This window comes from Podarcis gaigeae, assembly GCF_964106915.1.
Source record: "Podarcis gaigeae genome assembly, chromosome: 1".
Lineage (NCBI taxonomy): Eukaryota > Metazoa > Chordata > Lepidosauria > Squamata > Lacertidae > Podarcis > Podarcis gaigeae.
Genome location: NC_139678.1, coordinates 52,959,926 through 52,974,296, shown reverse-complemented (window position 1 = coordinate 52,974,296; position 14,371 = coordinate 52,959,926). Strand labels below are relative to the sequence as shown.

General features: G+C 40.5%; 1 protein-coding gene across 4 annotated transcripts in view; it reads left to right on the top strand.

The window, feature by feature from the left end:
• EXT2 (exostosin glycosyltransferase 2) overlaps positions 1-14,055 on the top strand; it is a 79,937-nt gene extending 65,882 nt beyond the window's left edge. For 2 of the 4 annotated variants that reach the window (XM_083750530.1, XM_083750531.1), the window contains 4 exons: positions 2,287-2,430; positions 3,783-3,911; positions 5,153-5,235; positions 10,043-11,306. In XM_083750530.1, the coding sequence (XP_083606656.1) occupies positions 2,287-2,430; positions 3,783-3,911; positions 5,153-5,235; positions 10,043-10,181 (495 nt within the window). In that variant the 3' untranslated portion in view covers positions 10,182-11,306. Of the gene's footprint in view, positions 1-2,286; positions 2,431-3,782; positions 3,912-5,152; positions 5,236-10,042 lie in introns of all 4 variants that reach the window. The other 2 variants (XR_014567094.1, XM_083750532.1) reach the window with 2 other exon arrangements.
• The last annotated feature ends 316 nt before the right edge of the window (positions 14,056-14,371 follow it).

The following is a 14,371-nucleotide window of genomic DNA, read 5'->3' as shown; positions in this document are numbered from 1 at the left end:
TTGGTTGAATTATTGGGATGTAAACCATATGAAATAAGTCAAGAAGCATTTATCAGAGTGAAAATGGAGACACCAAATGTAGACTGACCACATGAGAAGTTAGCTAGCTCTTCCATTGTTTCTTATGTTTTGACTGTGATCTGTCAAAACCGATCCACACATTATGTGGCAGTCATGTTTAATGTGAATACACTGGTGATCACAATGTTTAATGTGGTGAGCACTCAGAAGTGTCAAGGCGGAGATGCACATCTCCTGTCACTTGCGGGTAATAGTGGAGATGAATTGCCATTGGTACATATATAACAAGTAAGAAGATCTCTGCTGGATCAGACCAAAAGCTTCATCAAGTCCAGCATTCGGCAGTGGCCAGGCAGATGTTTCTAGGAAACGTACAAACAGGGCATGCCAGAAACATCCCTCTCTTGCTATTATACCAGATCAGACTATTTGCCCAGCATTGCCTAGTCTGACTTGTTTGACTTCCAGTGGTCCTTCCTGGCCTCTAGATGAGGTCTTTGCCATCACCTGCTACCTGACACCCTTGAATGGAGATGCTAGGGCTTGAACCTGGGACTTGCCTGATGCTGAACATGTGCTCTTCCACTGAGTATGCTCCCTCTGCAGAAACTGCTATTCACTGGCGTACTGCCTCTCAGTATTTACTTACAGGCATACACAACTTATTCCGTGCTTTACAGTGCTCACTGTAGTGAACAGTGGTACATAGGTGAAGCACACCTGTCACATTATCCCTAAAATGTCTGCTTAGTGCCAGTAGCATTGCTTGTGCCAAGCAAGGAAAGCACCCATACTGTTTTCAAATATTCACACATACACATAAGTTTTGTGTGTGTGTAAATTATAACCTCAGATAACTAAACAATGCACTTCAAAGAGAGTACTTCCTCTGTCTTTAAATGGCCTACCTGCAATTTGTACCACCGTATTATTGGGCACGCGCATCTTTCCTTTCCTGCTCACTCCGGGAAATGTGTCTTTGAGTAATGTAGCCAGCACTGTATAGAAACTGAGGGGTGTATTAATGATGACTTGCCCCTATTCTTGTCAGCTTGTGTTTTGATCTGGTAGTCGCTAGCAGAGTAATGAAGTGATAGGAATAAGCATCCTGATTGTATCCAGGTGCCAGGAACAAGGCAAGTGGAAAGAAACTGTAGCAGTACTGCTACCAAAGCACCTAGAAAGTTGTTGAAAAGCATAAAAAAGTTCTCATGTATGTCCAAAAGTGACTTGAGCCACACTAGGAAATGATTCATACAAAACTACTAGATTTCACTAGATTAGTCTATATAAAAACTGTTCACCTCATGATCAAAGCATTTGCCTTAACCCGCCTGTCCAAAGTCTAAACATGAAAGCTGAAATTGTTTTCTGTTTATTTTTGTAATAATAAGCCATATTTGCACAAACATTTTTTTTCATTTTTGAAAGTGAATATTGTATGAAGTACTCTTTGTGAAGATTTATTGTTTCAGATTACTGTGTCACTAGGATATTTTTTTTTACTCGCTCCAAATGCAGTATCACAAACTGTCACTGTGGTCACTGACTGAAATGAAAAACAGTCACATCTGAAGCTGTTTGGGGGAGCATATGGTAGGTGAAAGGAATTGAAGAAAGTGAAATAGGCTGTCAGGAAAGACTGTTGTATGAAGCAACCATTTAATCTCGAATAATCCTTTTGCAAGGGAAATGAAAGCAGATGACTGCTTAACACAGCTCAAGAAAACAACTTAAATGTTTTGAAGACACTTGGTTATAACATCTCATAAGGATGACAGATTGCCTGAAGAGTCTTGATCCCTGTACTATATTGATGTGCAGTAGAGTGATATTTGGCAACCACTGCCAAGTTGACAGAGGGACAACTGAAAGTTGGCTATAGACCAGAATTGGGCAAGGAGGAGCAGCAGTGCTGATGCCACAGTAGGGGGTGGGGGCACACCCACCATTCCCACAAGAACAGATATAATAATAATAATAATAATAATAATAATAATAATAATAATAGTAGTAGTAGTAGTAGTAGTAGTAGTAACAACTGCTTTCAGAAAGGCCCAAGGAGAGAGCAGCTGCTGAAACAAACATCACAAAATGGGGAGGGGAAGGTTGGTCAGGGGAGTTCTGATTTACACCATTGTAACCTATGGCAGACATTCTGTATTTATAACTGTTATTTTCTGGGGACGGGGGGACAATACTAAGCCAAATTGTCCATCTTTTTGGCGAATACCATTAGCATAACACCTCAGTTATACTCTGCAGGTATGGAGAGAGTTCCCTGACCGGCTTGTCGGATATCCTGGTCGCCTACATTTGTGGGACCATGAAACAAGCAAGTGGAAATATGAGTCAGAGTGGACCAATGAAGTTTCAATGGTGCTCACCGGAGCAGCGTTTTACCACAAGGTAAGAAGTGACATAATTCTGAAGTGGTGGGTTTGCATGTGGCATAGGGACAGAGCCTTGTATGTCAGTAGTGGATAGTAGACACGTTATAGCATAATGCAGGCATCGGTGATCTTCCTCTAATGTGCTGGTAAAGGCAGATATGAAGGAGAAAGAAGCCACATTCTGTTGGTGGATACCTTTGAATAAAATGTCTATCTGTTTGGAATATTTGGATACACTCAGGTATAATGTTACGGGTTTTTCAGCAGAGGGGAAGGGCTAATATGTTTGCATACAAGTGGCTATTTTTATTCATCTCTTTGCCCTTGAATGGCACATTCCATATTTTAAAAATGTTTTTGAAAGATTCATTGATTTGAAAGAAGTTCACCGTGTGACATTAGGAAGGCTGTGTTTGTATAGCTCAAGCCCAGACATTGCATGGCCATGTGGTACTGGTTCTTTGGATCTAGGCTACTGGCACAATTAAGATTATCAGGAAAGGTTTTGAGCAACATTTAGAGTGGAATGATGAGGTAATGATTGTGTTTCTGGAAGCAGCATCTTGGTTTCTGAATGTTTCGGAAGTAGAACGGACTTCTGGAACGCATTCTGTTTGAAAACCAAGGCATGACTGTAGTTGGTCCAGCAAGTTCAAATTGCGGCTTGCCATGTTGGATCAAGTATCTAAGCTACTGAAGAGATTAGGGAATAGAACAGTGGGGTGGGAATACATGTTGGGCACGATACACCTCTAGTGGATTTGTATCTTTGGGGCTGCCTGCTCCCATGTACCTCCTTGTGTACTGCACTAATCCTCACAAGTCTTCTCCAGTTGCCCCCATAGTGGTGACCAATGACAGCCTTTCCAGTAGTCGCATGCCCACCTTTGGAATACATTCCTTTAGCGCCCATTCTCTCTGTGGCACCAGGCAAGGATCTTTTACATTTTTAAAATAAAAGGTATTTTAAAATGCCACCTGTGTTTTGGAGTGCACACACTCCTCCAATTTTGTTTTTCTGCTGTTTTATTTTTATCATGCATTTGTTTATTTTTAATTCTAATTTTGATTCTAATTTTATTATTAATTCCATTGTGTTTGTACTCAGAGCATGTACAAAATAAATGTAATCATAAAATACAGTTGGTTCCATCCAATGGTGCAAAGGCCAACCTGAAAGGGACTGCTGCAAGGATGTGACATAATTTTTTTGTGCAAACCCTTGTTAATTCCCTGTGGAACCTGCTTACTTAACTCCCATTCCAGTTCAAACCTGTCTTGGTTTTTTATGGTTTAGGAAACCTGCAACTGCGGCAAATATTCACAAATATTACTTTTTTTATCTCAAATCGCTTTTCCTTTCTGCAGTATTTTAACTACTTGTACACATACAAAATGCCTGGGGACATCAAGAACTGGGTGGATGCTCACATGAATTGTGAGGACATTGCCATGAATTTTCTAGTGGCCAATGTTACTGGAAAAGCGGTCATTAAGGTAAGCTTTGCTTCAGCTGTTCTCTCAGACTTGGTAATGTTGTATTTCTTGGTAATGTCGTGCCATTTTTTTAATCCCACCCTTCCTCCAAGGAACTCGATGTACAGGTTATCCCTCACAACAACCCTGTATAGTAGATTAGGTTTAGACTGAGAGACAGAGTGACTGGCTCAGGGGTACCCAGTGATCTTCATAACAGAGTAGAGATTTGAATCTAGATCTCCCATATGTTCCCAGCTATTACTTTTGGGCAAATGTCATATAGATTTGAGGAATTTGAGCCATTTTGGTTGCATAAGGAGGTGTTGATCCTATTAGCTGTGATCATTCTGACCAGACAAATGTTGTGTTGGGGGTGTGTGTGGAGGGGAGAGCAAGTTAAACATTTTTTGTTCAAATCACTGAGCAAAATTAAAAGGGGGAAAACATGCCCAACCCAATCCATCCCTGTCTATCTTAACTGGCAACAGCTGATTTATAGGAATGCTAATTGCAGGAATGTTAATTGCAAGATCAGTTTTTAAATGAACTTTTATCCCTGAATTAATTTCCTGACATGTTTCAACACATTTCCTTGGCCTGGATGTTCACTTTGTCTGCTCATTTCAAAGTGTGTCAACTCGGAATGAGATTTAGAGGCCTCCAGGCATTACTTCAATTAGCAAGGTCTGCTTTCCTGCCTGTCCATCATCATTTATCCAGACCGGTGGCTGTGTTTCCTAGAAAAGCCTTAGAAGATAAAGTGTGTGTGTGTGTGTGTTTGCTGTGAGAGTTTCTGAACTGTGCAAGGGCACTGCAGAGTCATTTGGCACCTCGGTGCAGTTGTGAGAGCCTTGCAGAGTTTGCCAGTCAGCTATTAAGTGAGCAAAGTGTGTCTGTTGGATTAAGGTTACGGTGAAGTATGGGAAGCTATATTTCATCGCTCTTATGGCTGCAAGAACAAATGGTGTTTATACAGGGACCTTGGCAGTGAGAAAACAGTCATTAAACAGGAATTAAGGAGCTTGTCATCGCCACTACTTTCCACTTACAGAAGGCAAAACCCCTCCAAGCATTTTTTATTGGGTCACTGTGAGTTTTGCAGTCAGCTGGGCCAGATGGAACTAAGTGGCATAGGTTCTCCCCCCCCCCCCCTTGAGGGTTTGACTTACAGTACAGATATGTTCAAGGACACTCTGCTGCATTTCTGAATGTGGGGATTAATGTTTGTGCTGTGACAATGTTGTGTTGACTTTGCACAGGTGACCCCAAGAAAGAAATTCAAATGTCCAGAATGCACAGCTATTGATGGGTTATCACTAGACCAGACACACATGGTGGAAAGGTGAGTGTCCCATCCTGTTCCCTTTGCCATTCCCAGTGGTTAATCCATAAGAGTCTTTGAAGTTAGGACCAAATCATTCACTGCTTTTTATTTACAAAAACATGGTTACACAAATCTAATTTGCAAAGGCAGTTTTAGCATGAGACAACCTGCCCGTTACTTATGCTGAGAAGCTAGTTGATTGCATCCCGAGCCCAGCAGGTCTATTGGGTTTGAATATGTACTATACACACATATGAACACAGGCATCCTTGTGCTTAATAAGAAGGCATGTAAAGCAATAATAGAATTGTTTCAAGTAAATTAAAACGATGAACTTATTAGAGTGATAGGAAACCAGAAATAAAATGAGTATAGGAAAGAGAGAATGATCTGAGCTCAAGGCTTTGGAGGTGCAGCCTGCATTGATATTTTAGCATGAAAGCACATAGAAGTAAAACACGGTCCCCTTTTGCATATCTCCTTTCATACTTCCTTGATGACTCCATTAAAAAGCATATTTTGCTACCTTTTGAAATAGGGTTTAGTGATATTGAACTGATTTCAACAGGCCTTATCTATCAAGTCTACGTTGCCATGAGAGAGGGAAAGCATGGCATATGAAGAATAATCTGAAATGCATACCTCTAAATGAGAGTAACTGAGAGAAACAGTATTATAGTACAATCAAATTACCTATTGTGTTATATTTCAGAATCTTGAGCTCTGTAATTCTGGATAGAAGGGCACCCAATCAGAAGAGAAGTAGCTATTTGAAGCACACTTACCAGGCATCTACACACTCCTTCCTTTATAATGCCTTGCAACTATCACAATAGGGATATTTTGTATTCACTTTGTGCTCTTTCCATCGCCATGTTTTACTGAGAAGTTAAGAGATCACTGATGAAATGGACACTGTCACAGCCTGTATGAAGGACTGATTTATGAGAAGAGACAAATATATATATAGCCTCGATAAGAAATTACTAAATAGGTATAAGTCTTCAGGTATTTAAGAATGTAAACACCAAGCATGGTGATAAGTTATTTTGGGTGGCACAAGGATATATAATATGAAAAAAGGGGATTAAATTCAGGAAAAGCCATCAGGAAGTACTACTTAATCATGACATCTTATGCTATAGATTAGAATAGTTTCCAATTGGAGGGGGTGGATTCCTTAGGAACTTAAAATGTGAAATGAATCGTATCCTTTTTCCTCCTGTGTGGGCCCTCTGACACTCTCATCATGAGTCTTTTCAATGAACAAACTAGGCTGTCACCTATATAGCACTATATTTCACATTTTAACCAGGCCCTAACCTGTGTTAATTTTGAGAGGAACCTTTCCTTCCAAGCAGTCTTAAGGCGGGACTGCACTAACTTTAGAGGATTCAGAGGCAAGATCTAGTTGCACAGTATTCTTCATTTTCAATTTAATGTCATAGCGTTGAATCCTCTTGTCTGTGGCTTAGATCTTATTTTGTGTTCTACCTCCCGTGTTGGAGGTGATATTGCCTCTACATACTGGTTGCTGAGAATCGCAGGTTGGTTGGGTGAGTGCTGTTGGGCTCAGCTTCTGCACACAGGCTTCCCATGGGCATCTGCTTTTCTACTGTGAGAACAGAGTGCTGGATTGGGTAGGTTTGGCCTGACCCAGCAGGCTCTTCTTACGTTATCATACCTGGCTTCTCAGATTTTCAGGCTTAGGTATGGTTCTATTGCTGTAGACTTAAATTCCTCATCCGCACCACTTCCACAGCATATCTGGAAGAGATAATAGTTATGAGCATCATCCACTGTGGGCGTTGGGTGTGTGAACGGATATTAAAAGAGCTGCTGTACTGACGTTATTCTTATTTATTCTTATAAATAAATCTCAAAGGAGCACAGGGTGGTGCACTTCATACATATTTGTGTGTTCATTTTGCAGGTATCAAACTGAATATACTGCATACAAAATTAGTATCCTAGTGCCTATGTTTTTGTCTGTTTTGGAAATCCAAGTTTCCAATCCTAATGCTTACTGAGAAGAACTTTCAGACTTATAGGCATTGTTGATTTCAAGCTAGTGAAAAGTTTTAAAAGTTTCTAGTGGCCTTATGGAAGGGACACTAATACCCCACAATGAACATCATCCTCCATGGCATTTTTTTCTTGCTTCCCTCAGCTTACTGACCACTTAATCATAATTGCCATGCCCTTACTTCCCTTGTTACTTTCACCACCCTATTCCTTACGTAAGACTTTCCCCATAATAAAACTATTTCCCACTATTTGGCATTAAATGAGTTTTTGCAACCTTTGTATTAGCATGCTCACTGGAACTTAGTATGTTAAACATCCAGCACAGTTTACCAGGGTACCTTGTAGACATCTGAGTTCTAACAGTTATATTCTTTCAGATAAATTTGTTCTGTTACTTACTGCTAACCCCGTGGGGAGGTGGGGTAAAATGCAATATTATTAAATATGGATACTTTATTTCACTCAGTTGGACAATGAAAATAAACCAGTCAGTTTCAGGTTTGGGTTTTAAAGTAATGTTGTATTTCAAGCTCTCAAGTACAATCAGTGCTGTAGAGACCCTAAAGAGAATGCTTGTTTGTTTTTAGGGGAAACCCTGTTTCCAGGGAATTTTTAAAATAAAATAGAAAACCCAAGAACTATTTCAGAATGCCTTTTGGTTTCTTAACTGCTTATTTTTGCAAGGCCTGTTCTGAGCCAAATTCAACCTGACAGTGGCTCTTTAAGAGCTATGTTGGCAGCTAATCCACCCTAGTTTACAACATGTACATTGCTTTAAGAATGCCTGGAATTCTGGTGGGGAGGGAATAGGGAATCTTTGACCTCTGTGGAAATGTGCAGCTGACAGCATCTCCTTTCTCTTCGCTATGATTAAATGCTTCAGTCAAAGAGCTTCACATCTTTGCCAAATCCTATATGGTATGAGGCTCCACCTCCTGTTTCGTGCTTCTGACCAAGTAGGAAAATGCATGCAATAGTTTGCTAGGTTTAAGGTGCCAATGGCCCCTTTACTGTACTTCCTGTCAGGAGCTCATCCTACACTTGAGTAGGACCCTGGCAGAGACACATGCCCAACTGGCATGTTCTCTCCCTCCTGGTTGATCACTCGGGAGCTTCAAAAGCTTTTTTCAGCCCGAACATCACAGCGACCAATGTCAACAGACATTGGCACACTTAGGGATCTACAGAGTGTTTGCAGTTTGTGTAACAGACCTCAGCAACTCAGCATTTTGGCTAATCTACTTTATTTACATATAAACACACATGGAGCACTGCAACATGGCTCCCTCTCTCTCTAGCATCAGACAGCAAAGAGAAAAAGGACAAAGGACAATAGTCCCACTTCATGGAACATAGTAACACAAACATCCTGTCTCCGTCACTTCCCACTCTGTGGAGTCAAAACATACACCATCATGTGATAGACAAAAATCCCATGAGTGCAGTCATGGAGCAGGAATTCTAAAACTTCCTACAATTTACACAGTGACTCCTCCAAACCCACTTGTGTGCTCACCACCCACATGTATTTGATGTACAGCTCTGGGAAGACTAGGATCTTCAGACAGCAAGATTACAGATGCACACCTTAATTATGAGAGTAAAGGAGAGTCCCTAACTACCCAAGCCTGAAGACTGAGTGTGATAATTTGCTGCAGGAGAAAAAAGAAGGGAGGGAGTATACCTGATCTAGGAGCAAGTGGCGTGCAAAGTCAGGGATAGCGGGCTGTGTCTTCTGTGTTAAGCTCTCTCCTTAGAATCATGTGCCAGCAAGGATTCTTTGCCCATTCTTTGGTCTGTGGTCTAGGGAAGCAGAAAGCTTTATCCCTAAGATCGCAGAGCAAACAGGGGGTTCTGTTGGGGGTATGAGCTACCAAAGCACTTAAAATCTGAGGTGTAAATACAGTTTTGGGCTAATACACCTCAGTGGATAGGCTTTCTGGATGAGGGAATAATATAAGACCTGTATTCCTTTGTGTGTTTTTTGCAAATTCCTATACTTTAAAAGCATCCCACCTACTTCTAAAAGGCTAGATATAGTTAAAGCGCAAAGGTCAAGTTATAGAGGAAAGTTTTTGCCTGGTGCCTAAAGATAATACAATGATGGTGCTAGGTGATGCTCCTTGGGGAGAGCATTCCACAAATGAGGAGCCACCACAGAAAAGTCCTGTTCTCATGTTGCTACTTTCCTGGCCTAAGATGATGAGCTCAGGATTCAGGCTGGTTCAAATGAGGAGAGGCGGTCTGCAAGATATTGCTGTCCTGGATTGTTTAGGGCTCTATTGCTCACAAGCAGCATTTTGAAATGGACCTAGATTGGCAGCCAGTCCTGTCAGGGCCAGGATTGGTTTTATATGCTTAAACTGTCTTGCTAAAATTCTGCACTAACTGAAGTTTCCCAATCGTCTTCAGAGGCAGCTCCACATATAAAATGCTTTGCAGTAAAACAACCTAGAGGCTACTAGAGCATCAGCAACAGTGGTTAGGCTATCCCTGCCCTGCCCACAGCTGAGCATCTAGATGAAACTGATGGAAGGCACTCTGTGCCACCAAGGCCATCTGAGCCTCAATCAACAGCAAAGGATGCAGAAGTACCCCCAAGCTATGTACCCACTCTGTAGTAAAAAAATAGAGCAAATGATGTAAAAAATCCACATTGGCACCCAGTGTTAACAGTACATAGTGTTTTAAGAGAAGATTAAGTTATAGTAAGCTGGATAGTAAGTGCATAGCTAAACTTAGCATATTATAGTGAAACGGATCTGTTGCTAAGCAATGCAATTGTTTCTTTCTGTAGGTCTGAATGCATTAACAAGTTTGCCTCCGTCTTTGGGACCATGCCTCTGAAAGTGGTGGAACACCGGGCGGATCCCGTCTTGTACAAAGATGACTTCCCTGAAAAACTGAAAAGTTTTCCTAACATTGGAAGCTTGTAAAGAATAGACGCCAGGCCAATTGGATATTGGGATCCAATACACAAATAGTGACTGGTGCCGAGCATCAGGCCTTGGAGAAGAGTTCCTGGGCGTATTACAAAGAGGATGCAGAGGTGCCTCACTCCTGGTGTAATACAAGCTTTTTCCATGGACAACACAGGGCAAAGAATCAAACCACATGCTGCTGCTGCCTTGCTATGTGGGTCTGCTAAAATGCCATACAAATATTTATTTGTTCTACAGACCTTACATTCTGACAAAGAGTTAAGCACAAACAATACAGAATCCTACACACACACACACACACACACACACACACACACAGTATTTTTTTCCTCTAAAGGCCATTGGTTGTCACTTAAATCTATTGTGGAATCTATTATGGAAAACACTGCTAGCTCTCCTAAGAGTTGCTTTCTGATTTTGCTTCATAGACCCCACATTTCTCTTCTATGCAAGCCTGGCTTACATGCAGCCTTTGAGATTTGTGATTAGGATTAACTCTTGTGCAGATATGCTAGGTTTTTTTTGCTGAGTAAGATTAGAAAAGATGACTGGCATGACACCAGACTTATACAGGGGGCGGGGAGATAGCAATTGTAGAATAAATCATTTCCTTTACTCAAATTACTTCTTCATGAATGTGAACATGCCATGTTCTGATTCTTAAACGTGTTTCTGGAGAGAAATACACTTTTTCTATTGGATTGTGCAGGTATGAAGTATATTCACAGCTAATAAAAAGCAAACTTTTCTGACCAGCCACTATCTCAAAGCTACACACAAAGTGTTGGTACGTAGAATTCACTGCCCACAAGATAATTAAAATCCATTCACTGCCCTATAAAGGACCACAGTTCTGTAGAATGTGCTTCCCCTTGAAAGCAGTCAGCCATCAACCATCTGTACTTGTTGTACACGTAAACCTCGTTTATTTCTGTAGGCCTTCCCAGAAGAAGGACAAACCTATTCACAGATAGGAATTTGTTGGCACTTTTTAATGAAAACACATTGTATGTTTTACTGTATTTTCTTTTGTTTTTTTGTTTTTTATACAGTGCAGGGTTAGCACTTCTGTAACAATTTCTAATAAACAAATAATACAACACATGCTTTACATGCAAACGGGTTCAGTCCCTGACATCTCAACATAGAACAGGGAAAGACTCCTATCTGAAATCCTGGGGACCTGATGTCAGTCAGTGGAGGACGTGATAGGAATGCACATACAAAATAGTACATCAGAATGAGCTGGACTAAGGAATGAACAGACATGTGGTGTAGTGGTTAAGAGCGGTAGTCTCCTAATCTGGGGAACCGGGTTCGCGTCTCCGCTCCTCCACATGCAGCTGCTGGGTGACCTTGGGCCAGTCACACTTCTGTGAAGTCTCTCAGCCCCACTCACCTCACAGAGTGTTTGTTGTGGGGGAGGAAGGGAAAGGAGAATGTTAGCCGCTTTGAGACTCCTGAAGGGGGGTGAAAGGCGGGATATCAAATCCAAACTCTTCTTCTTCTTCTTCTGAATTGTACAGACCTCTTTACCAGAAGTTAATTGGAATAACGTGTATAGATTGATTTATGTTGAGTTTCTTTTTCTCTTGAGCCAGCACAGCAGCAGCTACCACCCAAACTAAAGATAATAGGCATACGTTTATGTTCATCTAAGTGAGGAAAGAGTTTTCCTCTTCGCACCAACAGTATGGCGTTCCAGTTGGATGCATTATGGGAGATTAGCACATCTCTCTGAAGCTCGCTCCACTGTTGTTTTCAGAGGTTACTCTGATCTACGGTGTCTGCTCATGCGATTTATCTAACTGCAAGCTGCATGACAAATGCTAGGAACCTTTTTCATCCTTCTCACGTGAGACTGAATGAAAGAAATTGAGAATTGCATAGATTCTCCCCCACCCCTGAGTATCCTGGTGAAAAACGGGCTTGCTCCTTGTCAGGGTGATATTGATAGAACACTGGCTGGAAGGGGGTGTTTCAACTTCAAACTCTCAGGGAGTTATAAAGTAGACTATTCCGTTCATTAGGGAAGACGTGTTTTTCCTACATAGTTTTTTCTAAAGTTTTCCAGATTACATCCTCTGCTATATCTTTGACTAGAAAATAATGATAGATGATGGAGGATTCGCTGATTTCAAAACACCAGGAGCTTTATTTTGAGCCACAAAGAAGTCTTCAGTAGAATCTGATTTGCAAAAGGCTTATCACTGTAACTAATTTTGCATCTATTCTGAGTGAGATAGTGGGCAAAGGACTCTCCTTCCTTCTGGTTTAAGAGTGCTTCATCTAAGCTGGTTCTCTTTTCCTTGGTGCAAGGCAAGTGAGAGTGGGCCATTCTCTTTTTTTACCAGTGAGAACTTAAGCTCAACAATCTAACTACTTTTTATGTATGTTTCATTATAAACTATCATCCCTGCCCCTAAGCTCATTTTAGGAATACCGTGTGCAAGTTCTTTAAAAAGTTATCCTACATCTATTGGTGTTCTGCAATTTGATTTTCTTTATCTGGGATAAGCTCTACTTTTAAGCTGAACTGCTGCAGAATCTATGCCCATCTTTGCAATGTTTTATGCCCTTTTAATCCCTGCCCCCATTCACAAGGCCTTAGTTTGTCTGTAGCAATTAGTTGCTCCTAATTGTAAAAATTATTTCACAATACTTCTACCATTAGAAGGTATTTGTGTCCACCATTGTGAACTACGTGTAAAGTTAGGGTAAACGATTACCCTGACTTTCCATTTTTTGCAAAATTGCAAACAAGACCAGATACATATTTTTAAAATAAGGAAGAATATTTGTTCCCTAAGTGCCAGAGATTTTAAGACACTTAACAATTCATAAACCTTTGTTTCATTATAGGATTCATTTCATATACTAGATCAGTATATTCTTTAGGTGTTTCTGATACACTACCAGGATCGCCAACCTGAAACATCATCCTGTTCCAACTGTATGGAATTAGGTTTTTTTCTGGAAAATGTGACATTTCAATGTTACCTTTCAAGATGTCACCCTTGGTGATTCCTCTTTGTGCCACTGATAGTTCTTGACTTCCAGTCTTAGGGTTCATCCACACTTTCATTTGACCCATGTTTTTTGTTATATTACATACTGATCTCTTATCCTGGGTCCAAGAGCTGCTCTTTTTCCTCCACTGCTTGCTCCAATTAGAACCCGATGCTAACTGCTGAATCAGGTTTTACGAGATCCAGAGATACTGTGTCGTCATGTTATCACCCTAAATGTGTGTATCTTGGCTGTAGTACGTTAATGCATATTTTCATAAAGGCAAATCGTACATAACTGGGAGGGCAATTGTACCCACCGCCACAGTTTTATCAACTGGAAGATAAACTAAGTGGAATTCTGATTGGCAAATGGAATCTCATTTCACACATGGCATTTTTAAAGGTGTACACTAAATGTTAACTGCACATCTGAAAGTAAAAATGTGAATGCAGTAAATAGGTTTGTACTTTTGTCAGGGAGCTGTGATAAGCTCCTTGTTGAGTGTACACTCAGTAGCAAAATGAGTGTACACTCACATTTGCCGCTGCCTAATGTGAAAACATTCAGAAGCAGGCTGAAATATCCCTTTCTTACCCACCTAGATTTCAGAAGCATTAAGTGAACAAACTCTTTGAAGGAGTTCCAGTGAAGGTTGCTTTTAAAATAAAAGTCTTCAACCAGTAAAATGTGTCACAGGTATGGTCCTAAAACATTTCACAGCTGCATTTATATTGGAAACCATTTTTTCTTCTACTGTCTGTTTGCATTCTTTAATGACATTGTCCAGGGACCACTTTTCCCCTGTGTGTGTGTAAATGCGTTTTCTTTTTAAAAATTAAAACATTTGTAAATACAATGTTCCTGAGTCAATATATTCTCTTGATTGTACAACCTGAGGGGATAGTAATCTTAACAATGTATCAAAGAGGACTTGTGATTTGTGGGCTGGGGATATTTTAAAAGAAAATATGCCAGAGTGTGTATGTTCTGTTTTACTCATGGAAAATTTTACTGTGGGTTCTAGCAGCTCTACTCTGATTCTTAAAACAAAAAACAACACATAAGAAAACACAAAATCTACACTGAATCTTCTAAAAATATCAACTCTTCAAGCATCTGGTGGGTTTCAGCAAATAATTTTATTATGTATAGATGCCACTTTTTTTTTTTTA